The sequence below is a fragment of the Carassius gibelio genome, chromosome A19 (genome assembly GCF_023724105.1).
Source record: "Carassius gibelio isolate Cgi1373 ecotype wild population from Czech Republic chromosome A19, carGib1.2-hapl.c, whole genome shotgun sequence".
In the NCBI taxonomy this organism is placed as follows: Eukaryota; Metazoa; Chordata; class Actinopteri; order Cypriniformes; family Cyprinidae; genus Carassius; species Carassius gibelio.
In genome coordinates, this window is record NC_068389.1 from 22,272,859 (window position 1) to 22,296,623 (window position 23,765).

The 23,765-nt window shown below is 37.3% G+C and overlaps 1 protein-coding gene across 3 annotated transcripts; it reads left to right on the forward strand.

The window, feature by feature from the left end:
* Positions 1-1,107: 1,107 nt before the first annotated feature.
* Positions 1,108-23,765, forward strand: LOC127935324 (neuronal acetylcholine receptor subunit alpha-7-like). Of its 3 annotated transcripts, XM_052533105.1 has the most exons (12): positions 1,156-1,202; positions 2,152-2,190; positions 2,775-2,820; positions 5,674-5,813; positions 6,252-6,296; positions 6,800-6,909; positions 7,833-7,912; positions 12,682-12,849; positions 15,019-15,213; positions 17,156-17,242; positions 17,939-18,048; positions 20,212-23,765. In XM_052533105.1, the coding sequence occupies exons 3-12, from the start codon at positions 2,775-2,777 to the stop codon at positions 20,992-20,994; spliced, it is 1,764 nt and encodes a 587-aa protein (XP_052389065.1). In that variant the 5' UTR covers positions 1,156-1,202; positions 2,152-2,190; the 3' UTR covers positions 20,995-23,765. The 3 variants fall into 3 exon arrangements, with proteins under 3 accessions (XP_052389066.1, XP_052389065.1, XP_052389063.1); XM_052533106.1 differs by lacking the exons at positions 2,152-2,190; positions 2,775-2,820 and having other exon boundaries at positions 1,108-1,202; XM_052533103.1 differs by lacking the exons at positions 1,156-1,202; positions 2,152-2,190; positions 2,775-2,820 and adding an exon at positions 2,323-2,554.

The following is a 23,765-nucleotide window of genomic DNA, read 5'->3' on the forward strand; positions in this document are numbered from 1 at the left end:
GATTTGCAACAAGTAGAGGGTGAGTAAATCATGATTTTTGGGTGAACTATCACTTTAAACAATAGACTTTTTATTTATTTAGTGTTGCCATTGTGATACAACGAGATGCTTGTAAAAGTGAACTTGACCTTCAGCCTCCACAATCCCCAAACTTTTCACCATCAAATCAATTTGTGATGCGCTTTTTAGTTTCCACATACTCTTTAGACTATTTAACCATTCGCTTTTAAAGTAAATTGATTACACACTTAAAATTGGGCAGGTAAGAAACCCTCCAGCTCAGTGCAGTCAAAACATCTTGCCATGATCATTCATCTTTAGCTGATTTATTAAACGCTTGTTTTCCATGACATATCTATATGTTACACCGCTGTTAGGCTTTCTCTCAGAGAGCAGTGGGGTGTGAAAGCCTGACTGTGAGCTCGGCTCACCTCAGCTCCCCCTCTTGTGAAGAGGCTACCGAAGGGCATCTGTAGTAATAGGGTAATCTATTATAGGGCTCTCATTCGCTCTCTGGTTTCCATTCCCCGGCCCCTGTCTCAGCACTTCGTCAGGACGAATGAAAGGAGGAGTTTAACTAAGCACATTACTGTGTGCCACTTGCATATCCCAGCACTTCCTCAATTAAACCCCCTCCACCATAATCTCCGTTATTCCATTAACACAAACACACACACACACACACACACACAATCTCATGGATGCCTGAACAGGCTTGACTTTGCTGGTATACCTCAGCAATTTTTTGTATAGGCCTACTTGGTAAATTTGGCAATTTCACACTGTAAAAAAGCCAATATCCCACATTTTATATAGCTTTTCTGAGTCACAGATTGGTCTACTGAAGTGTAAATTACTTTCTGTCGACATGCATGTTAGAAAAACAATATTCCTACAGCTTTTCCACCTGCTAGCTTAAAATATCCATCCGAAGAAATAATTTCATACTGAATGGTAGTTGTGATGCACCTCGTATGAATAAATGACCAAGTTACTCTTATTTGTTTTACAGTTTTCAGATTTTTTTCATGCAGATTTTGTTGTTACTTTTACATTATAGTTGTTTGGTGATGCTTTCATAAATATATCCGACTGCACTTTTTGGCCCGAGGGTAACAAATCTCAGGACCGGACTGTGCTCAGGGCGATAGTTATTAGACATCCAAACACCTATGACATTAAACCGGATGTTTATTATTCAGGTAAGTTGCTATACATTTTACTATCTGGTTTACATTTTTTATATTATAATATTATTACAAGGCTACTCTGCAAACACAAACATACAGACATACAGGGCAATTCAATACATTTAAAAGCTCTTAAAATGCTAATTTCTGTCCTTATAATCATACAACATGAATATTTTTCTAATAGAAAAGATGTTTTAGTAAAACTTTAACTGATTTGCTAGGCTAAATTCTCTTTAAAGTGATACTCTGCCATAGTTGAAAGGGAAATGGCCGTAAATTAGCCATTTATGCTAATCCCTGCTATACGCCACTATTTTAGCTAACTTTAGTGTCTTATTAGAGATATTGAATATAATTAATTTACTTTAATATAATTTATTTACTTATTGCCTACTGTAATTACTTCAATTTGTTTCCTGTTCTGAGGTAAAATACTTTGTGTACCTGATAGCAAAGAAATCTTTCTAATATGATGATTTGCTGCTCAAGAAACATTTCTCATTATTAACGATGTTTCAAACAGTTGTGCTGCTTAATATTTTTGTGGAAACCATGATACTTTTAATAAACAAGCTTTACTGTCATTTTTGATCCATTATGCTCGCTGAATCAAGTTTAATTTCTTTAAAAAAAATCATGCTAACCTCAAACCAGTAAAACGATAATATCTCAAAATCCAGCAACATTTGTGTATACATTTTGAAAGGAATATCCTCTGTATAGCAAAAGTTTTTTTCCATTGTGACACATCTGACTTTTTCTGAAGATGATAGTCTGTCTCACTTTGAGAATTTGTACGAAAGTAGGACAAAGAGAGAGAGAGGAGAAAGAGGATAGGACTTAACTGAATGTGATTATTTTAGGTAGACAGGAAGATCAGTTTCCACTTTCCCCCTCTTTTGTCCTTGATCTCCCTTTGTATTCCCAACCCTCCTTCTCATTCATCTGTTCTTCTTAGGGAATCTCAGAGATTTGGTTGGAGAGAGAGAGCTGACTTGTGAGTCTCAAATCAATCAGGCTTGTTTCTTTTTCTTATTTTTCTCAGTCGCTACGATTTGCCGACATCACTGGGTAGTCTCTCTCTCTCTCTCTCTCTCTCTCTCTCTCTCTCTCTCTCTCTCCCCCTCTCTCTTTCGCTTTCTCTCCCTCTCTCTCTCTCTTCCACATTTATTCTGTCCACTGCTTGCATCAAGCCAGCTCTTGCTTTCCTCTCCTCTCCTCCACTCCACTCCACGAGGATATTTCCTCTTCTTTCCATATCTGAACATATTCCTGTTTTCTGCTCTGCTTTTCCTTCATATGTCCTGGAATGTGGCACTCTTTGGCTTTCACTCTATGTGGGATCTCCGCTTTGATCCAGGGTAGGTTCTTCACTATGTGCACGTAAATGCATGTAAGTATATCTATATCTGTGTGTGTATGAAAGAATTATTTAGGAAAGAGAATGAAGGCAAACATTTATAAGAAAGCAGCAAAAGATCTTGGGTTTACACAAAAGATCACAGTATTATAATTTGTTTTTGTTCTTGCATATGTGCGCTCTCCAAACCTGTTTGCCTGTGGGCAACCTTGTGCCACCAGATGTTCGTTTTTTTCAACCACTGTTGCAGTCGAGAGAGAGAAAGAGGTAAAATCAGATGGAATCAGAGGGAATGAGAGGCAGAATGAAACAAAATTGCTTTGCCATGGAGAATTAGAAGCTGCACTCATAAATTGTACCTTCTCTCCCCCTCCTGTCTCCTCTCTCTCTTTCCCTCATTCATTCCTCTAAATCCATGAGTACATATAGACTGCATGGAGGTGATGGAGGCACAGAATGCATTTTTAGATTCAGAACACCAGTTTTGTTGTTGACATGTTGCTGCAGTGGGATAGAAAGAAGGAGTGTGTGTGAGTGTGTGTTGCTTGTCTCTATTTTATTTCATCTGTCTGTCAAAAAGCAGAACTTTTATTTGGGTTGTCAGTCTCACACCAGACCATCTGGATTCGTCTCACGTACATTCTCTTAATGTTTAATTCTCTTTATAATTTTTGAATTTGTGTCACACCACAGAATATTCCATGTCTTCATGTTTTCACAGTTGCAGAAAATGTAGTGTTTTGATGGAAACGTATAGGTTTCTGTATGTTTCACCAGGGATCCCACTAGTGTACTGTAAATGTTCAAAATAATCGTAAGATCTACTTCTTATTCTGACTTTGAATTTTTTTTTTAAAGTGGTCATATGATGCGATTTCAACTTGGTGCATAAAGAAGTAAAGTTCTGTAAAGTTGCGAAGACTAAAGTCTCAAAACCAAAGAGATATTCTTTATAAAAGTTAAGACTCATCCACGCCCTCCTAAAACGCGTCTTTTAAACACACCCCCATCTCTACGTCATGTTGTGGGGCAACTTGTTTAACGCCACCCAAATGTTCACGCGTAACTTTCTTTCTTACTGTAGTATTGTTATTGGCGCTGCCGGTATGTTGTGGAGATGCTGTGCGTCGCGTCAGGACTTCCAGTATCACAGTATGGTGAGGGCCGTAACATTTCAGTCACACGCTTGAGGTATTCAGCCAATCACAATGCACTGGATAGTTGGCCAATCAGAACTCACCTCGCTTTTCAGAACGATGAGATTTGTAAAAATCAACACGCTTCAGAAAGGTGGGACATAGAGGATTAACAGTAACGTAGATTATGTGGAAAATAAATTAAGAAAATGTTTTACCTTAAACCGCATAAACACATTGGATTACACCAAATACACAACATCATATGACCCCTTTAATACATTGCTCTGACCTAAGTAGAGAATATACCGATATTATTGAAGCATTAACCCTTTCTTTTACCACAAAGTATTCATGCACTTTTCTGAAAGGTGTCTTGTGAGGTTTGTTTTTTTTAGACAAATAAAAGAAAACAAACTAGAGACATCTTTGAATTTTATACAAAAGACAGGAAGGTTTTGCATGCGAAAATTTATTGCATTTAAACACCAAACATTTTAAATGTGTCTGTGTGTGAAAGTTTGATTACAATTATTTCTCATCAGAATAGGAAAGTCATGCAGTATCAAACTAATATCTCTGTGTTTTTTATTGTTAAGATTGGCCTTGAGGTCTATCGGACTCCAAACAGAACGTTAATTATAAAAAGCAGGTAGATGCTTAATAATCAGCACATACTTAGTTTAAATTAAAACTATCATTCTTCAGATATTTCTGTTAATGGTTCTTATTATTTACTTGCCTCTACAGTAAGTTCAAGAAATGTTTTATCAGAATGTCGAAAGCAATAAATGCCTACACCTTAATGTTTCCAGGGTTGATATTTCTGTTTTTTAATGAAAATGTAAATGTAAAATAATTCCCAGATAGAAGGTTATGGATATAGCAGAGTCATAGACATGCAGTAAACATCAGTGAAGGACCTTTTGAACTATGAAATGTAATTATCCTTGAATATAAATTATTTCTTGGGTCCAGTTACCCTTCTTGGTTGAGTCTTAAGTTCTTGGTGAACACATGACACCCAGACTAAATTCACACATTTGGTACAGATGTGTATGTGAGTGGAGCATGTTCATCTAATTCTGTCGATCACCACAAGGGTAAAGGCTGCTTACTTCACTGATGTAAACAATGGCAATCCCTCCACCTTTGTTTCTATTCAGATTTTCTTAACCTTAGTGATCATCTAGTCTGGGGGTTTTCAGCTTGTATGCCCTTTAGGGAATGTCTTCTGAGAAACATTGCTTAATGCTTTTTTTTTTTTTGCTAAACAACACAGAATGGCCCTGAAGGATTTTTCATGTCAGTAATGCCTCAAGCTCTATATTCTCTTTCCATTGCTGCTAGTGGTCATAGTCAGTTGAGAATACCAGTGGGAATCCGATATTAAACCTGTTGTTGTGGCTGAAGGCTAGCACTGTTTTTCTAGTGTAAATGAGAGTAATAAATTCAAGAGCTGGGCCTTTCTTGCCATTAACCGTTAAATTTATTCTCTTGCATTCAGTCATACCTTTTCCACACATGCCATGCACACACACACACTCTTCACACAGTTTTTAATCTTCTTTTCTGGGGTTATTAGGCAGAAATAATTGAATTTTTAAACTCTGGGCCTTCACAGATGTACTTCTTAAGAATTTCCAACAGCAAAATTTTAAGTAAAAGCTAATGACATAAATTAGCAATTGGCAAAGGTTGCTTTAGCCCTTTCACACTTCACCTTTATTTCAGTCCATTATTTTCTCTATTGCATATTTTATCTATTAATTTAAGTCTATTTATCTATTTATATATCCATCCATTAATCCATCCATCCATCGTTCTGTCATTCTATGGTTGTGTTCCATCGTTCTGTCTGTCAATCTGTTATGTTATCAATCTATCTGCGTATCGTTCTGTCTCTGCTCAGTGAAGAAATGTCTTGATTTGAAGTGTCTGGTATGTCTCTGGGCTGTACAGTACTCTCATGTCTTTCTGTCAGTGTCGGTGCAGGGTCCATACCAGCGGACCCTGTTGAAGAACCTCCTGAAGGATTATAACCGCATGGAAAGGCCTGTTGCAAACGACTCTCAACCTCTCACTGTCTTTCTGTCTATGAGCTTGATACAGATCATGGATGTGGTAAGTCACTCTTTTTTTACCTTCTTGTGTGTTATGGAGTATGGAGTTTATCTGGTACCCCAAGGTGTATTTTTGTCTGGGTTCTCTTGTCTTTAAGTGGCATATTTTTAACGACATATCAAATTATGTACAGTATACCTCTCGAACGCACTACATACTGCTTTCTGAGCCTGGCTGATATTCTGACCTGTTTCTGTTTCATGATCTTCTTTATCCTTTCGGCTCACCTTATTTTCCTGCCACCACCCCAAGTGATGCTCTTTGTTCAAAATATATATTTTTATTTTTCTAGAGCTGAAAATAGTAATCTGTTTTCAGTTTTCGCTGGCTGAATTTTAATTTCACTCCTAAGTGGCATTTACATTTTTCATTTTGTGGCATTTATCTTTAAGCACACAGTTGATTTTGAACTCACTCTAATTTTTCTTGGTAATACAGGATGAGAAAAATCAAGTACTGACCTCCAATATCTGGCTCAACATGGTAAGCCACAACTTAGTAGTTAGTAGCCTTTTGCTTAACTAAGTGACCTAATTATATTCCAGTATATCTAGTACATCAGTTCCTCTGGGTACAGTACAAATTTGTAGCATAATGGTGATTCCACTTGATGACAAAAATGAAGTACAATCTGGGTTACAGAGAGGCACTTTTACAATGGCAGTGAATGGGGCCAATCCATAAATATTAAAATACTCACTCTATTAATAGTAAAGCAATAAAATTTGACAATGTAACTCTTAAAGATACTGCAAAATTAATAATTTAAACAGCTTTATAGCTCAAATAATATATGAATGTCAACAGATTGAATGTTTTTACTTTTCTAAAATGATACACTTCTCCAAAAATCTACCCGTTCACTTCCATCGTAACCTTGATTTTTGCTTCACGAGTCAAAATATGAAATCTACTGTATTAAATCTGGACTTTCAAAGCATACTGATGATGGCTGACACAGTTCTTTCTCTGTATATACTCCTCAGCACTGGTATGATCATTACCTGCAGTGGAACCAGTCGGAGTACCCAGGTGTCAAAAACCTTCGCTTCACCACTGACCAAGTGTGGACACCAGACATCCTGCTCTACAATAGGTATAAGCATTTGTATTATTGAAACTACACATTTCATTACTATTACACTGAATAGTATTAATATGACTTTGTAAGGTGGTTTTGTTTTGCTATTTTTCCCTGGATTTATTTCCATCTTGTGTGTTGTATATGTATACTCATTTTCTTAATTGTATGTTGCTTTGGAAAAAAACGGTTTGCAAAAGTGAAAACAAGTATATGTTACATCCCTCAACGAGATTTGAGTAGATAATTGCGGTGATCATGCAGAGAGACACTTCAGAATAAGAGGAAAATCCTTCAGTGAAGTGATATACTCTTTTTATCTACAACATCGAAAAAATCTGTGTGTACTTGGGCACTGTAATCAGCAGACGTTAGTTTGTGTGCATGTGTTTGAGGACTGCAGTATTGGGGCCATCATTCAAAGTGTACGGCTAAACAGAAGAGCAGCTACAGATCAATGAACTGAAAATTTGGTCCTTGGGCAAAAGCAGATCGTTTAGTCGAAGAGCTGGTGTCCAAACAGCCTATTAACATCCTTCGCTGTCGACATCCCTTTTTTTAATTCAGAGCTGATTCACATGGGAGCTTGCTACTACATTCAATGTAATCATGGCCCCAAGCTAATTTTTTGGAAAGGACATTATTCATTCATACCTTGTTATAACCTTATGAATCAGAGGAGTCTTTTCCCACATTTAATCAAAGCCCTAAATCTGATGACTGCCTAAATTTGCATCAAGATGTTGTCATTATCACTGTCTCTGAATGTTAATCATGTCTTTGTCTTAAAAGAAAAAAAAAAGATCTTGGAGCTGTGGCTTAGTAATTATTGAATGTGAAGATTGATTTTTGGTGTTCATGGTTTGATTCTGGCTTGCAATATTTCCTTGATAGCCAGCAAAAAATACCTAATATATGCATCCTTTCTCCATTTGCAGTGCAGATGACGAGTTTGACTCCACATTCAAATCGAATATTGTAGTGAACTCCAGTGGCTACTGCAACTACCTGCCTCCAGGTCAGTGTGAACGCTTATGCTTAAGGTTTATGGTACATATAATGATAAAAGCAATAGTAAGCTGCGGTTCATAACACAAAAACAGCAGTGGTGTTCAAAGTAAAGTGTTAAGCTATAAATTGATTTTGGATGGAAATAAACATAGGAAGGCAGCAGGAAAAGGTCACCTGTTTTATGGGAAGTGCAACAGTTGAAGCACACCTGAATATTGTCAGTAGAAATGCAGTCATGCAGACAAAAGGATATAATTCTTAATGCCGTTTAAGTATTAAAGAGTTTTCTGCATACAGAGTATGAAAATCAAAGAAGCCTCTTTCATGTGCCATAGTAAATGATGGTTCATGGGTTATCAGTTTATAGATGTGCACATCAGAAACTGGGACGTTTATGGTGCAAAAGGAAATGGAAAGTTCATGAATTATGTTGCAGCTACTTTATTTCCTCTGAGAGCAGTAGTGCTTAAGAATATGCATTGCAAATGCATATTGCATTTATTTTTGGAAAACTGAATGAGAACAGAAATCTCTCTTTGATTAAAATATATGCATTGTACATAAATACAGGCTGAAGCAATGGCATGGTTTTTCCAGTATCACAGATTCTTCAGTTTATGTCTGTGAAGAAAAACACATATTTTTAGCTCTCTTACATGCATATGCAGATTCATGCAATGTATTAAAGCAGGAGTCTTTAAATAACCCTCAGATTCGCTGCAGATGCAAACAAACACACATTTGCTATAACGAGCAGATCGTGCCCCAGTGGCTTGTATTTGCACCTCACACTGATTTCATTGCAATTTATTGCTGCTTTTCTCTTCTTCACATTAAAGTCATCCAGTCCCTCAGTAGCAAACAGAAATCAATTGCCCTTTTGAAGTCAAGTCAGGCAGAGAGACGAGGAGAGAAAAGAAGCAGGGAAGAAAGCGAGAAATAATTCTAGAGAAAATCTCACATCTCGTTTTCAAAAATATGTTTATTCTTTAGTGGCTTGTGGGCGTGAACAGATGTTGGTAATCCAGGGACACATACACAGACAAAAAAAGATGTTTGGTTTATTTGCTGCAACTGTTTGTCCTGGTGGCTGTGTCAGTGACACTATGCACATGGATGATGATAACAAGCTTTTCCACATTTGCCATATTTCATGAATTTGATTGATTATCTCTAATGAGTAAATCATATAAAACATGTCCAAAGTGAATTTTGTATTACGAATATTCGTAATACAAAATTCACTTTGGACATGTTTTATATGATTTACTCATTAGAGATGTATTGCATTTAAATAAACTTTTTGCATTTAATTTTAAATCGATTTAAATAAGCAAAAAAATAAATAAATGTGGGGTGTCCGTAACTGTCAAGAAAATAATTTGTATATATATATAAAAAAATATATAATAATAAAAAAAATATTATATATATATTTTTTTTTATAAAAATTATTTTCTTGAAAGTTATGGACACTGTTATTTAAATTAATATAAATTATAAGCTATAAACAACTAAGACATTTTATAATAACTGTACAATTGATCACAAATATATATATATATATATATATATTTATGAAATTTCTGTTCATATATATGTTATAGTTTATATGCTATAAATTGTAGAAGGTCTTGGTTTAATTGTCATAAAACACAAATTAGGTAGATAAATAAATAAAACAATAAAATAACAATAATAATAAAATAAAATAAAAAAACAATAATGCAAGAAAGGCTTGGTTTTCTTTCTATTTAACTGAAATGTGACCTGCAGAAATTTTTGAAAGCTTGATTTCTCAAAACTCTGATTTTGAATGATATGAACATGGTTGCTATAAGTGTGTTGTGAATCAGAGACTCGTTTAGAAGTAATCTGCAGTCAACAGCCTGTGCAGACAAATTTAATTTCAGAGTAGATTACCCTTTTCTAATATTGACTCATCCGCATTTTGGTGGCATTCTACTGACAGGAGTTGCCCTGTAGGGCTGGTGACTCATTTTCCTGACAGATTTAAGGCAAACTACAGTGCCTACGCAGAATCATGGTGTGTATTTTATCCATTTTGTTTAGTTTTGCAGCGCAAAGATGGATCCAGTAGTGGCAGTGACCAGTGGAAACTACATCAATATTACATAAATGCCCAGACATATGAAAACGTGATTAGCAGGTGTCTTCGAGCTCATAACAGGTTTTTAGCATGCACCAGCTGCTTTCAGGTATTCCCTGCGTTATCTTATTCAATATTTTCAGCGTCTGCACTGCTTGCCCCATGCCTCTCCTCTGAAGAATCCATTTAGCAGGAGTGGGTTTGCTAGCTCGCTAGCCGTTCTAATTGATTAGCTTTTAGGATAAGTCACCTGGTTCCCTAGAGTAGAAGCTGTCGACATGCAGAAGAAAGGAAGCAAAAATCCAGCAGAGATCTTAGGCGCTTAGACTGAGCTGTGTTTAAGTACAGTATCGATTTAGATTTGGACTGATTTTAAAAAAATCACATTTGTGCTCTGGATAAGACTTCTCTAAATGCCAAGATACCAGAGGAGGTTTTTATACACTCCAGGGGTCTGGTTACCAAAGACTAAAGAGGGTGTCAGTTTGATTGATTCTCAGTGGAAGGACATTTGTGATTGGGAAACCTTTGGAAATGCAGTACTGGCTCATTTTTATAAGTGAGTCAGACACTGACTCCCTCCACTTTAACTCTCAACTGGCATTGGATCACAGCTGCATAGAAGATCCATAATTAGGCTAAAATCTAATTAGTGCTGTTTTATAAAGAAATAATTGCTCATACTTAGGGTTAGGGATTTAAACAAAAACTCTTGGGTATATAAAAAGGCACTGGATGTTGCTTGTTGATAAGATCTGTGCTCTTTCTAAGTGAATTTTTATACCAGTCTGACAACAAAGATCTCATAATACCTGTTGAAGAATGATTATTGCAAATGGGTAGTTGACATGAAATACTGACATGTCCTGTCATGAGAACAGCTTTTAATTTTTGTCATTATTATTATGCATGCAGCATTTATTAACTCTACACTGAGTTCCTACCTATCACCTTACATATATATAAATTGCATATGTGTAAAAAAACAAAACATATATATATGTATTTATTTGTCACACACACACACACACACACACACACACACACACACACACACACACACACACACACACACACACACACACACACACACACACACACACACACACACACACACATATAAACTGGTTTGAAACTAATAGATATATATTCAACCTGATTATTTAAAGTATATAAGTATAAAGGAGAAGAAGAAGGTTCTGGCTTATGATTGTAATATGATCAGGCCAAGCATTTTCAAAGTGGTTACATTTTTTCTTCTCTCCACCCCCCAAACTGGGAGTTGAGATCCTGGGACCATTTTCAGAAGACTTTCTGGTCTTCATCTGGACCATAGATTAAAGAGAAACTTCTGTCTCAAATCAGAGGCCCAGCACAGAGGTGAATTATTCAGGAATCTTCTGAAGCAGTGTAGATCAGTTTGAAGAGGATGTGGATGGGGTCAGTACAGCAAAACACTATGAATGACCTGAAAAACACTTCATCTCGCAAAATCAATGTTTCTCTTTTTGTATGAAATCTGTTTTATCATCTTTTTTTCAGCTCTCTTTTCAAAGGCTAAAATGCAAGGAAATGAACAGCATGTTCTGTTGTTTTGAAAAGCACTGAAATGCTTTAAGTTAAGTTCTTATGCTGTGCTGTAACTGCTGTTTGCTACAGAAGGCATGACTATTACTATTGCTCAACTACTAAGCCTAGCTTCACCCTTATTACTTGTGCCGCGGACATGAATGATGATACATGAAAGATGCATGTGCGTTTTTTAATTTGATAACTTTTTAGCTTTTTTTTAGGGCCATTAACAGAGCAACCACACAAGACACCACAGAAATCAACTCTGACTGACAACCCTAATTTAGAAAAACAATTGTGCTACAGCTTGGAGTTTGTCAGTTATTCTCAAATAATTCCATTCAAGCACAAGCACTGCTCACCTACATCTGTGGTGATTTAGTCCTTATGCTTTTAAATATGTCTGCTGCATGAGAAGCACTCGTTCAGAAGAGACTGTCAAAGGTTCAGGGTGTAATTTTTTCGGGCAAATTTGCTGGATTGTTCAATCAGTGTTCAGAGGCAACATAAGCCCCATCGAGCTTCCCTGTGTTCCATCTCAAGTGTGATTTCTTCAATAAATCTGTAAGTGTACGATTAGGAAGCTCTTTGAGGCAGTGGTTTCAACTGCTGTGTGGTAAAATAACGAATTACTCTTATTAACGTTTTAATCCATATCTGTCATAATACTTCTTTTCAATATTCAAAACAGCTTATTTGCAAGCTGTTTGAAACAATAAACGAGTTTATCTGCCTAATTTGTGGTATTTAAACTTGAGTGAGTCTATTTAGTTGCTGGTTTCTGTGTGTGTGTGTGTGTGTGTGATAATACTGAGAGTGTCAGCCTGGTTATCTGTACAGTGCATAAAGGTCTTTATGTAATGGTGTTTCCCAGGGCTCTCGCATTTCTGAATGTGTATCTTTTAACTGTCTGGTTTTACTCCAGTGAAAAGGTCAATTGAATTCAATTTCGAGTTGGCTGCTGCAATTCAGCGCTGATGAAGAATCGCTGTGGCATTTCGAGGCAGTACATTCATCAGATAGTTTAAATACTGACTTTTGCTCAGAATGAAAAGCACAGACATTTTTCCTCAAATTTGTTCTCTTCATCCCAGGTATCTTCATGAGCACATGTAACGTGGATGTACGCTGGTTTCCGTTTGACATCCAGAAGTGCGAGCTTAAATTCGGCTCGTGGACGTTTGACGGCTGGCTGCTGGATCTCCAGATGAATGAGGCTGATATCTCAGGCTATATGCCCAACGGAGAGTGGGATCTTGTGGGTGAGTGAACAGAGACAACATCCCTTGTAAGCTTCTCACAATCAAGCAAACGTAACACCCACAGGCAGTTTATGACGTGTGCTTTCCGTTCCTGTAGTAAACGACAACGGCTCAGGCAATGCATGCAGTATGCATTTTAACCATTTAAACATGCATCTACCAAACTGACCTCTCATGCTTAAATGGTTAAAAAGCATACTGCATATTTTTTTTAATATTTTCATAAGTATGTTGTAAGTACACGTTTAAAGCTTACAGATTTGAGGATTCTTGCCTGCTGTATAAAACAGAAATTGCTTCAGAATTGGAAAAGAAAATATCCAGCCCATCTTGTTAAATTCATGTCCATTCATATTCATCTGATGAGCCTGTTAGTATTGAAATTAATGTAATTCAATTGAGTGGATAAGAGGAAGCGGACTGGAAAAACATCTTGCACTGCACAATTCTCTCTCTCACTGACTCTCATTTGCTTCTGTCTTGCTGTGCGCATCTGTAATATCATGCTGTCACTCTCTTGAACTTTTCTTGAACATTTTTAATTGTTCAGTGTACTCACTTGATATTAAAAAGGCCTAAATTGTCAGTTACATAAAAACAGTACTTGGTTTCAGCTGAAAACAAAAATAACCCTTGATTAATTGTTGTTATTAATTGTAATTTTAACTGGTCTCAGATTAAAGATGATAAGCTGATCAAGAAGAAGAAGAGGTCTGTCAACCTGAAATATTTACTTGAAGTACACCCGAGGAGCAGAAATTTCAATAATTTTACAACACATTCACATCTTCACAGTTTTCAGATGTTGGATAAATGGTAAATGGATAAAATCTGTAATAAAAAAGTGGTTTATTTTGACTTTGTAGCTGGACTTTAAAGTGAAAACAAACCTTCAACCTTTTTTCAACCTATTTTTAATGTTTTCACATTATATTCACACAGGTGTTTTAGGAACCCAATCAAACGGAATGATATTACTGAATATTTAATATATTAATAACTGAATTTACACTACAAGTTACACTACTAATATTTACATCTTCAGTTTTTCACTTTCAAATGTTCAAACCCTCAAGGTTTAAACATTTTAAATCCTTGAGGTTTGTTTTTTTATATATAAAAATGTGCCATTTGCAAATGTGCAAATAAGTTAAACTTGCTGCACAAACAGAGATGCAGTTTGCGGCATTTACAGTAAATGCTCTAAGACGGTTAATACAGTAGATCACATGCACCCCCAAATGTTTATTTTCATTTTTCATTTGGTATAATTAATTATTAGCTTTTCATCAACTCACAAAACTCTTGCAGTTCCCTCACAAGCCCCTATTTGTGTAACCATGCTAGGAATATTTCACCCAAAAATGAAAATTGTGTATTTTTGTTTGATGTTGTCCTAAACAGGTTGTTCTCTTCCATAGAACATAAAAGTTTTTTTTTTTTTGTATTATGTGCCATTTATTTTCATATAGCCGTATTTTTCGGACTATAGGTCCGCATCAGTCCAAAAATACGTCATGACGAGGAAAAAAACATATATAAGTCGCACTGGACTATAAGTCACATTTATTTAGAACCAAGAACCAAGAGAAATCATTACCATCTACAGCCGTGAGAGGGCGCTCTGTTTTCAGTGGTATTGCGGCTGGAGACGGTAATGTTTTTTCTATTGGTTCATTACTCTTAGTTCATTTCTCTAGGTTCATGTTAAATTAATTTTGATAAGTAAGTCGCACCTGACTATAAGTCGCAGGACCAGCCAAAACCATGAAAAAAAGTGCGACTTATAGTCCGGAAAATACGGTAATGACACTGACTACAAGAATGACACAAAATGCAAAATATTTCAGTCTGTTCCTCACTTTCACTAGTTTTGGTTTCCTACTTTCCTTTTATGCTTTTGAAGGGCTACAGAGGACAGTATGAAAAAACGTTGGAGATCTCTAATGATGTTCAAGACAAAAGGCTGATGCTCAGTCGTGGAGAAGAATAACTTGCTTCTGGCTGCATCGGCTGATTAGGATGTTGTTTTTTCTAGTAGATCGGCATCGGCTACTCTTGAGGACAACAGCATCTCTTTGACCATGAGACCAATCCACAGAATTCTTTTCCCTTTATCCCTCCTTCATTACATACTCGTTATTCTCCTCACATGCTGTGTCTACCCAGGTGTGCCGGGCACAAGAAACGAGCTGTTCTATGACTGCTGTAAAGAACCCTATCCAGATGTGACGTTTGTGGTGACCATTCGCCGACGGACGCTCTACTACGCCTTGAACCTTCTCGTTCCCTGCGTCCTCCTTTCATCCATGACCTTGCTTATCTTCCTTCTGCCTGCTGACTCCGGAGAGAAGATTTCACTAGGTATTATGAAAGAAAGACAGAGAAAGAGAAATATATTGACAGCTTATAGAAGATAAGAAGGAAAAAGCGGAGATGGCATCGGATTTAAAGACCTTCAATTTTTTGGAGTTAGATTACATAAATGTTTTACAACTAAACGCGATTGATTTGGAAGAAAGATGTTGTATATTTTTGATGCAGTAGAAAAAATTATTCCGCAACCTTGTCAAGTTCTAGACACAAGACAGAGAGCAGGGACACGCAAAAGAAAATGTGTGGGTGCTCATTTCATCGATAGCGTCTGATTGTGTCATGTCGAATGAACTCTTGGTTTATATCAAGGGCTTTCATCATAGTTTTCTTTTTAACTCTCTGTCAAGAGACGTTTGCCATCAAACAAGAACTTAGACAGTTCAAAGAAGAGTAAAAACAGTCATCAGAGATGGAATGGAAAGAATTTTAGATATGTCTTTCAGGAAATGTAATGAGGCATGAACTGAAGGGTTTTCACAGTATATATGTAAAGGAGACGTGAGAAGACTTAGCTTAGCGCAGCCAAAGAGAATGGAAAAGAGGCAATGAAGGGAACTGCTTTGCTGTACACTCATATGGGCAATTAATCTATTAATGTAATTAAAGCAGTGATGAGTCAATGTGTGTAAGGAGAAAGAGAGAGAATGCATCGCACTTTCCAGGAACATGGTCTGCAATATTGAAACATCTTTGATAGATGTAGTAGCAGACACTAGTTTAAGGAGACACCACAAAAAAATTCAAACATACATTTTATAAAATAAATGTTTTTTATAAAAAGCATATATTAAAGGGATAATGATTTTTTTTTTTATTGTCATCAATTTAATTTGAAGGAAGTGTTTTACCTGTATTTTGACAATGTAAGACATGTTCCTGGATCAGGATCAACATTACTGTCCAGAAATGTAGACTAAAACCAATCTCTACCCCTAAACCTTACGCTACCCATAATTTATGCCTAAAATCAGTGGGAAATGATAGCTGATTAATAAGGGTGTAGAAGCACTTATTCCTGATTGTAAACCTAAAACAGATATTTCCTGAAAATGTATCCCTAAATTCTGATTGGTTAATTGAAATGTTGTTCCAGGATCAACAAGGATGTTGGTCCAGGAACATGTTGTACTTGGTGAAATCACAGTCACTGAATTCAGTTAGTCTTAATTGTGACAATAATTTCTTTGAGTGTTCATTATGCCAAGATAGCAGTTATAAATCTAAGCAAAAAAACATATGTAAGAGAAAGAGGCTGAGTGAGACAGCGGAAGCAGATTTAAACAGCAGATAGAGATGGATGGATTGTGTGTGTGGGGGGGGAAGAGATGGATAGCAACCGGAGAGGGAGGGAGATGACTTGAACTGAACTAAAGAGCGATTGAGGAAGAGAAATGGCCTGATGCAATTCACTTTATGTATCACTCCATCAAGCCCTGCAGTGCTGTCCAATCAGACCCAATCAAATTCTGTCAAGATGAGTTACATCCAATAAGAAGCTGTGCTTGGGCATCTTATGTATTGCTAATATCACACATAACTAGAGATGCTGTATAATTTGGCATCTATTTTAGTGGTCAACTGCTATTGGTTTTTCAATGGAAAAGATTTAATGCCTAGGAATACAAATATAAATACATGTATGAATATATATTTGAATTATTATTTGTATTATATATATATATATATATATATATATATATATATATATAAGACATACAAAAATTTGCTCAAATTAAATAAACCTTAATTTCTAAAAGTTTGTCAAAATATTTGAAAAATTAAACTTATATATGTAAAATGGCCAAATTCTGACCAATTCTTTGACCTGGACCAGTAAACATCTAATATCTGGTTATATGTGTTTAATTATTTATGCAATTATATGTATGTTTTACGCAGCTTATTTTTTTTTTTTTTTACCTATTCACAGGTATTACAGTGCTACTCTCATTAACAGTCTTCATGTTATTGGTGGCAGAAATCATGCCAGCAACCTCAGACTCCATCCCGCTAATAGGTAAAGCATGCATGTCTGTGTTTGTGCATATTTTAACATATTTTAAAGGAAATGTTCATCCAAAACTGACAATTTGCATCTCGGATTGCCTGAGAGCGTTTTACGTGTGCTCAGATGCACACATTGCACCACTGAAGAACAAATCGCTCTCCATTCTGTATCACGGCCAAAATCCCTGATCTTGGCAGCCAGACGCTTGGCTTCTCATGGTAATTTGCAACATGGCTCGTAAAAGACCGCTAACTGGATATGATGAGCAGGTCAGGAGAGAGAAGAGGCAGGAGAAACAAAGAATGAAACTGACCTAGACATAGAGATGATCCTCCAGGAAAAACAAATAAAAAAAAATTCCACCCCACGTTCACTTTTCCCACCCTCTGGTGTAAAGGCCCTCTGAAGCTGCAGATGTAATCTGCAGAAATGCGCTTGCTGGAAGAGTGTTCACCCACAGCGCTTTGTCTCTCCTGTCTGTTGCTCCTCTCCTTTATGACTGAGTTTTTATGGTTCACTCATCTGTTCCTCATTCTGCCTTTCTTCCCTGTGCAGGTCTTTTATAATCAATGCCCTTTTTTTTGTTACATTTGCCCTGGTTTTTACTAGCATGACTGGATTGATAAAAGGCTATCCTACTAAGAGAGTAATAAATTAAAGGTTTATGCATTCCATATCCTCTTCCTTTCTCTGTTTCTCTCTCAGGACAGTATTTTGCCAGTATAATGATCATTGTTGGAATGTCAGTTATCGCCACAGTGGTTGTGCTCCAATATCACCACCATGACCCCAACGGAGGGAACATGCCCAAATGGGTACGTCTATTCACACACAAACACTTTTTTAAGCAATCAACAATGTCTCTCATGTCGGCTGCATTGAAAGCAGTATTTTATCAATGCAATGATAATAGAGATAAAGCCAACAGTAGAGGGGATTAAATGAGTAAATAGGATGCAGATGGATATAGATCTGTGATCTTTCTGCGTTGATGAATGACCGTATTTGAGCGTTCTGCAAGCCAATTAGCAGCTCAGCTGATGTGTCCTGCTGATCGAATGCCATTCACTTTCAAAGCCAAATGCAACAGCAAGAGAAAGCTGACAGGTGTATTTACTCAGTGAGACTACCATTAATTAAATAATATTTTCAATGCTATTGTAAGTGAATGGTAACTAGGTGTCAACATGTCAAAAAAGCTCAAATTTCAATGATATTCTAGCCCTTAGACATGACTTAAATTAAATTAAAATTAAAATTAAATTTATGCATTTAGCAGACGCTTTTATCCAAAGCGTCTTACAGTACATTCAGGCTATAAATTTTTACCTATCATGTGTTCCTGGGGAATTGAACCCCCAACCTTGCACTTGATAGCACAGTGCTCTACCAATTGAGCTACAGGAACACTAAAATTTTTTTTTTTTTTCATTGTTTGCCTCAGTGCTTAGAAAAGTAATAACACATCTCAGTTGCACAATTTGAGGATTAATACTGAAGGTTATAGGTTTATATAATCTCAAACTCAAAGTATGAGCAATAATAATAGTGGCATGCTTGCCTGAGCACAGCGTCCTAGGATTGTATCCTGGGATCAGCTTTTAGCAACATTCACACCCAATACTCGACGTGTGTAGTTACTGAAAATGTCCTCTAAAGTCAGGGCTCAAAAGAAATGAAAAGGAAAACTCTTTCTCTGAACAACCTGGAAAAAGGTTTCCATAATAGCAATGGTAGTTATCTTACGATCTAAAGAGCTAAAAAGAGTTCAGAAGAAGACGGAAAGGTGGATGGATACTGATCAGGGAAAGATGTTGTTTTAATGCTTGACAATCCCTTGAGAGCTTCTGGACCTGTATTTATAGAAGAAGATGAGAGAAACATATTCAAGTCCATCTAGAGTGTCTTGGTAATGCCTGTTCTTTCATTTTATTATTATATATTGTCTGATTCATTATATATTCTGAAAGATTTGTGATATTTCACTAGTGGCACTGCTTTTGTTTATGATGTTTTGTTTAACATGTATATCGCTTGCGTTAAATTTTCTTTTAATAAACCAAAAAGTGTGCAAATATGCCAAAGAAGGTCCTAGTTGCTCAAACTGCAGTTTTTCTGCAGATGAAAGCAGTGAAAACCCCACTAGTTGTACATTTTATGCCTCTCCTCGGCCAGGACTTGGCGGTGCAACTGAATAATTCTAGTTTGTCAACACTTTATCTCGCTCTGCGTCATAGTCATTGCTGTCACATGTTGCTGTTTAACAACTCCTTTCCTTCCAAAACTTTTCCCCTCTTGACTTAGCAGACACTAGCTAGAACTGCATGGGTTATTGTGCTTTATTTGTTCAGACAGTGCTGTATAACCTTTAGTTTAGACTGTATGTGTAGAGCATGTTCAGTGCATGGTTCAAACCGGCTTGACACGCTGCTGTGAAATGCATGCTTCCTCTTACATAAATACATAAAATCATGCCAAAATGGTTACATAATGGATAATAGGCTATTCTTAACCTGAAGGAAAAGAATGGTATCTCCAAATATCTCCAATTACACATTTGTATTAATTCAGTTTCCTTACAGTATCCACAAGCAGCAACACTGGAATGAGTAGCACTAAGAAACCCAGATGACTTTCATGGGTCTAGCTTCCGGTCTCATTTGCATCCAACTATTTTTATATTTTTATTTTTTATTATTTTCATCTGTTATCTTAATTAAGAGCACACTGGTTTGTAGTGCAAACAGTTTTACTGTTTACTGCACGTTGTTATTCTCCCCGTTATTTACATATAGCGGCTAATGAAACGGAAGTCTCACCCATAAGCTAACTTCCGCGTTCAGGAAAAAGGTGGATGGTATATTTTATCACTCAATGTTTAAAATTTAAGACAATAAATTAACAAATAAAAAAAATGTATAAAATGTTTGAACACTTTAATGACCTATTCTCTTATACACATGTCTGCCTTCTCTTAGGTTCAGCTAGTCTTGCTCCAGTGGGTGGCCTGGTTTTTGCGTATGAAGCGTCCTGGTGAGAGTGAAGACCCTGAGCGCCCTCCTTGTGCCCCTCACTTAAGACGTTGCTCTTCAGGTTCCCAGATCGGCAGCCTCCCAAACGCACCCGGTTCTGCGTCTGCAGACCTCCACCACCACCACCACCACACGTCCTCTACGCTACACCCCCTTCATCCCCAGAGCCTCCTTCAAGCGGCCGCTGGCCACCCCCACCATCTTCACAACCAGACCAACAGTGCTAACAACAACGGCAACCTGCTTTATATCGGATTCTCCAGTCTCGACGACGCTTCTCCGCCATCTTTGCTCGCGGAGTCTGTTCAAAGAAACAGCATGTCGGGCGGCCCTCGTCCTGCGGTGGTTTCTCCTCCAGCGGTAGGCTCCAGTCCGCCGCCTCACCTGCCCTCACAGTTCTGCAGCCCTCCGCCACCTCCCGCTCCCAATCTGGAGGCGACAGGTTGTCCCAGCACGGTGTCCGGTGGTGGCGGAGGTTGTTCTTGCTCGGGGACCAGCAGCGGAGGAGACCCACAGCTTCAGGCTATTTTAGACGAGGTGCGATTCGTTGCTGATAGGTTCCGCGGACAAGATGAAAATGACAGCTTGTCCGAACAGTGGAAGTTCGCTGCAGCCGTTATCGACCGACTTTGTCTGGTGGCATTCAGCGTTTTCAACATCATCTGCACCATCTCCATTCTGATGTCAGCACCGAACTTCGTGGAGGCAGTTTCCAAGGACTTCGTCTGATTGCTTCGTTGGAAGCGAGCGTGCATTCAGGAAACTTGGGTTTGACCGTAAATGGAAACTATTCATTTCCCTAACTTTTTTTTTTCCAAGACTGTGTTTGGAATAACGCAGAACCTTGAGTTCTGGATCGAGAAGGCTTCTGAATGGCTTATGTCCTGGATATTTAAGGGATGCTCAGGCATCTCAAACCAAACTATGATGTTGGTAGAATGCTAAAGACCTTCACTGCAAGGTGTTTGTAAATGACAAAGGGGTTAGTTCGGAATAAAATGAATGAAAAACTAAACATAAAAAAAGTCAAACACTGATTATTGATTTTTCAACTGTGTCAAGCGCCTCTAAACCCCACCAGAACCACTGAAGAATGACCTGTCGTGTTACTCAAAACTGTGTGACATTGTACATCTTACATCCAGCACAGTACAAAACTTCTCTAAGATGTCAAAATCTATTTTGGTAGTCTCCATCTATGGGTAGGCGAGGAGAGAGAGAGGGAAGAGCAGAAAAGACCGAGAAATATTGATAATAGTGACAGATGTGAGGTGAATGGCTCATATAAACCCAGATAAAAAAACTATTGTCTTAAAATAATGGAAAAGGTACTTGTTTCAAGGACAGATAGGAGTGTTGGAGAACTTCTAGGAAGTGTGAGTTTCAGATAATGGAAAGATAAAGCAGAAGTGAAAGATGGAAAACCCTCCAGAAGTGGACAGAGATGTAGACCGATGGAGAGATCAAGGCCTCACAAGAAAACGAGGCAAGAGCAGAACAAGGGTAATGAAAGACAAAATGAGACGAGAGTGTATTAGAAAAAGAGACACAGTCAGCGGAAAACGAGAGAAGGATGGGCTGAAGAAGTGGTTCAGACAGCTGGAGAAGAAAATGAAAGAGTGATGGACAGAAACAGACGGGGAAGACGGTTGAGGGGTAAGTGAGACTCAGCAGCATTTACTGGCAAGAGGAAGAATGGCTTCGCAGCTTGAGAGAAATAGCGCATCATGCCCCCAAAAAGCCAAACAGTTAGAGCATCCGTCACAAAACAGATGAGGAGAGAAAAACATAGTGCAGAAGGGAAGTGGGAGAGAGTGTGGGAAGAAAGAGTAATAATCCCCTGAGAAATGGCACAAAGACAGTGGAGACATCTCTCCCTTCCTCTCTCCCATCATCTCTGTGAAATGACAGACAGTTTGAGGTGTTCAGACAGAGATGATCTTATGAATAACTGAGTATGAGCAGAGCCACAACCACAGTAACTGTGCCCTGATTCTCTACTGTTACAGAGTTATTTGAGGTAAATCTCTCTTTCTTGCTCTGTTTTCCCACTTACTCATACGGTGTCCTACAAATGTTTGAAAAAAACTTGGGGAAAGTGGGGTTTTGCGCAATATCAGCATAAATACTGATCATCTTGTTATGGCTTTGCATTTATAAGAGACTTACACAAACAATTTAGTAAATCAAATATTAATAAATTCAAAACACACACCGTAAGCTGTTTTTAACCTGTTCCCTGTTTGGTCTGTCAATAAAATCCATAAATGCTATAAAGGTGCGCTGATCCTATATAATCTTAAAAAAAAAAAAGAAACTTAGGCCAGTTTAATTCAGCAATAAGGCATTACAATCTGTGAAAGATATTTATTACGGTATGTAATCAAAAGGAAAATAATTATTGTTGGTCTTCAAACATAATAGAAAGTTACTTCAATGCTTTCATGCCAAGAAATAATTTGACAAGGATTTGTGCTGACTTTGTCCAAAACCCAGCATTAAACTTTAGAGGCTGTGTTTTTATATTCCACTGTACCGCTTTTCTGTAGTTTTCCATGTAAACATGCGCTAAAAGGATGTTTTACCATTGTGATTGTGTCTCTTTTGCAGCATCTCACGCATTGCATTGCATTCTAAAAATGCAGCCCTCGAGTGATAAGTTCAACTTAAAAAAGAAAAAAACATGTTTCTAGGCATTTTCTCATTTTTTTCGAAAACGCATTCTGTCAGAATGGCCCCTTAGAATGCATTCAAAACTTTGGAGGGTGCTGTACAACCAATGAACGAAGGAGAGTGATACCATTTCAGTTGGTTTATTTACAACTTTAAAGCTGTTAGGTGTAATTTCAAAAGGAATTGAAAAAAAGTTTCCTGACCATTCCAAAATCTCCTTAATTGTTGGTCAATGCTATGTTTTGTCTTGTATCATAAATTGTATTTCAGCTAAAGTCATGCACAATATGTGTTGTTCAGATGCACAAGATCCATACTGATGAGTAATCAAACAAGAGATGCCTCTAAAAACATGACTGGCTGTTTTAACTGTGAGCCAGGAGTCACATATTGACCATTATGATTAGATCACTCCTGTTCATTGGAAAGCACTGGAAGCTGAGGCACGTGTTTACAGTACCTGTTTTTACAGTTGGGTTTGTTGATGCTAGTGGTGTAGAAATGAGTTGTAAATAACCTGGACTCTTTCTTTGAAGGTAGAGAGGATATAGACAAGTTTGATAGAAAACAAGATTATTGTGTTGTTGAATGCGTGACTTAATGGGCCCTGCCATTTACAGAAAAATAGAAATAGAGTTGTACAAGATGAACAATTCACAGTGAAGGTCTTCAGAGAAATGGCTGAAGCATTTATGGTTTTGCACTGAATGGACTGTGTACTGTTAAAAAAATCTGCCTCTGAGGCCAGTCATATTTCAGGTGAATTTTAAAGAATTTTTTTATGTGAAACATTTCTGTTGACACCACATAAATGTGGTTCTTACAAA

Coding starts and splice junctions, on each gene's coding strand:
- LOC127935324 (XM_052533103.1), top strand. CDS start 2,503: ATGTGGCACTCTTTGGCTTTCACTCTATGTGGGATCTCCGCTTTGATC. Junction 12,850..15,018: donor CGGAGAGTGGGATCTTGTGG/GTGAGTGAACAG, acceptor GTGTCTACCCAG/GTGTGCCGGGCACAAGAAAC. Junction 18,049..20,211: donor GAGGGAACATGCCCAAATGG/GTACGTCTATTC, acceptor GCCTTCTCTTAG/GTTCAGCTAGTCTTGCTCCA.